Source organism: Olea europaea, unplaced genomic scaffold, assembly GCF_002742605.1.
Source record: "Olea europaea var. sylvestris unplaced genomic scaffold, O_europaea_v1 scaffold1480, whole genome shotgun sequence".
NCBI classification, from domain to species: domain Eukaryota; kingdom Viridiplantae; phylum Streptophyta; class Magnoliopsida; order Lamiales; family Oleaceae; genus Olea; species Olea europaea.
The window spans coordinates 191,091-193,294 of record NW_019232361.1 but is presented as its reverse complement, the minus strand read 5'-3'; the positions used below and the strand labels follow the sequence as shown (position 1 = coordinate 193,294).

Genomic DNA, 2,204 nt, shown 5'->3' with positions numbered 1-2,204 from the left:
GTGCGATCGTGGTGGACAATATACTATGCAATTGCAAGGACAATTTTCATCTTACGCCATGCATATTTCTTTAACTTTGTCAATGCCATGTATGATTTTGCATCCATCACGTTGATTTTTGTCTTATGTGGATTGCTAAAAATGATATGTGTGATAGATGGGTAACTTTATTTAAATTTGGCTAAGCAACGAGTTCCCTTTTAAATTTCGACAAGCAAAGTAATAATATATAGCAAAATTCATGAGCAATGAGTAACTTTTAAAATTTTGAATACTTTCTTGCAAATTTCAATGAGCAAGTAATAATCTATAACAAAGCTCCATAATTTTTTATCATGACGGTGTTTGAAATCCGTTTTTATAAAAAAATGAATTTTAGAATAATAGATTGATAAAGAATGTGTGGATGAAAAATAAGAATTTTTTTTACTTACATATAATATTATTTTAATGAAAAATATGTGATTAAAAAAAGAGAGAAAAATGTATTTTGATGAAAATGATAATCAAACGGGCCTTAAATCAACTCGACAAAAACAGTAGGACAAAAATTCAAAATTTTTGTTCAATATCCACGTATTCGTTTTAACGTACACGTGGAGCGTAAGTTAGCTGGCCTGATGTTTCCCTAAAACAAGGGGCCTGCGCCGAATCTTCTTTCAGGCTCTTTATATACAACCTCCCCTCCCACATCAAAGTTAACTTGGAATCTTCTTGCCGTCGGATCGTCTTGTCAAATTTTTCTCGATCAAAGACCCACACAGTGGAAGGCGAAAGCGAGAAGAAAAATGTGTTTATTGCTATGTAGTAAAGAGGAAAAAGAAGTTAGAAGGCAACAGGCTTCTGGGGCATGCCCTAACTGTGGAGGGAAAGTGGAAGCAGTGGATGTTGGAATTCAATGGAGATTTTTCTGTTTGCCCTTATGTTTCATATTCAAGAGGAAGTATTTTTGTAATCTTTGTTCAAGGCGTTTGGTTCTGTATAATTGTTGAACAGTTTAGAATTTGGATCAAGAATCAATTTCAGTACGTGGGTTGATGTTGAGTTTTTTGTTACTTGAATGTGTATATATAGTTTTGTTTAGTTTTAAGATGAAAATGTTAATTTGGTCTGATTTGATCTGATCATTTGGTTTCTACTTTCTTGATTCTTGTTTCTTTTGTAATAGTGGAAGAAAAATGTGTTTATCAATGAATTGACAAGGAATAGTTATGGTTTTATTTGCTAATTAATCATTGTGGGTTTTATGGGAATTGTACAACAAAAACTTCATATTATGATAAAGAATTAAGAGTGTATTTGGAAATCGAAGGGCTTTTTGCAAATTTCAGAGGTGATACTTAGAGCATTTTCAGTAGATTTTCTAAAAAAATTTTAATATACTTTCGATACTCTCTTTTTGATTCTTTATTTTACTTTCCACTGAATATAATTGGTTCCTCATCATTTCTTATTTAACATAGCTTTTCTATATGTAAATGGTCAATCAATTCAGATGTGATTGGAATAATTTAAATGGTAGAGTATTGAAATTTGTAATTTATTGAATGCAATCGTTACTAATTAAGAATTGAGGGTACCTTTGGCTTTCCAAATTTGAATAGCTAAATTCAATGTTTATCTTAAAAAATTAAAATAGAGAGCCTCTTTAAACTTATTTTTAAGTGTTGACTCTTTAAAATAGAGAATATCTTGAAGATGCTTCTAAAATGGCAAAATCTATTTTGGTTAAAACATTAATCCTTTGCTAAAGTTAAAAAGCAATTTATATATATATATATAAAAGAGTACAATTTAAAACTATGTGATAGAGAAGTCCAAATTTTGAGTTCCTCTAAATATTTAAAAATAAATAAATAAATAAATAAATAAAATCTCTTCTTGTGCTCCTCTAAATTTTAGTTAACTCATAATTAATTGATTCCAAGTTGACACAAAATTATTTATAGAGATAACATATAATATTTTCACATACATTAATGTCAGTTTGTTCTAATTATTAAGTCGAAAAAGTATTGAAGTGATCAAATTTAAAGTTGAATTAGTCGAAGAGTTCGTTATAAGAATATCTTTAACATAATAAAAAAGACTCTTTTTATCTTCTTTATTTTACTTATGAAAAATGTGTGTGTGTGTGTGTGTTTTTTTTTTTTTTTTTTTTTTTCCTTCCGAGGTGGTTGGGATGGGATGGGATGTCAATAAGC

The 2,204-nt window shown here is 29.1% G+C and overlaps 1 protein-coding gene across 1 annotated transcript; it reads left to right on the top strand.

Moving 5' to 3' along the window:
- Positions 1-716: 716 nt before the first annotated feature.
- Positions 717-1,245, top strand: LOC111376268. The gene has a single exon (XM_022999215.1). The coding sequence runs from the start codon at positions 789-791 to the stop codon at positions 990-992; it is 204 nt and encodes a 67-aa protein (XP_022854983.1). The 5' UTR covers positions 717-788; the 3' UTR covers positions 993-1,245.
- The last annotated feature ends 959 nt before the right edge of the window (positions 1,246-2,204 follow it).

Bases quoted from the DNA above. Each gene is read 5' to 3' on its own strand.
- LOC111376268 (XM_022999215.1), top strand. From the start codon at position 789: ATGTGTTTATTGCTATGTAGTAAAGAGGAAAAAGAAGTTAGAAGGCAA.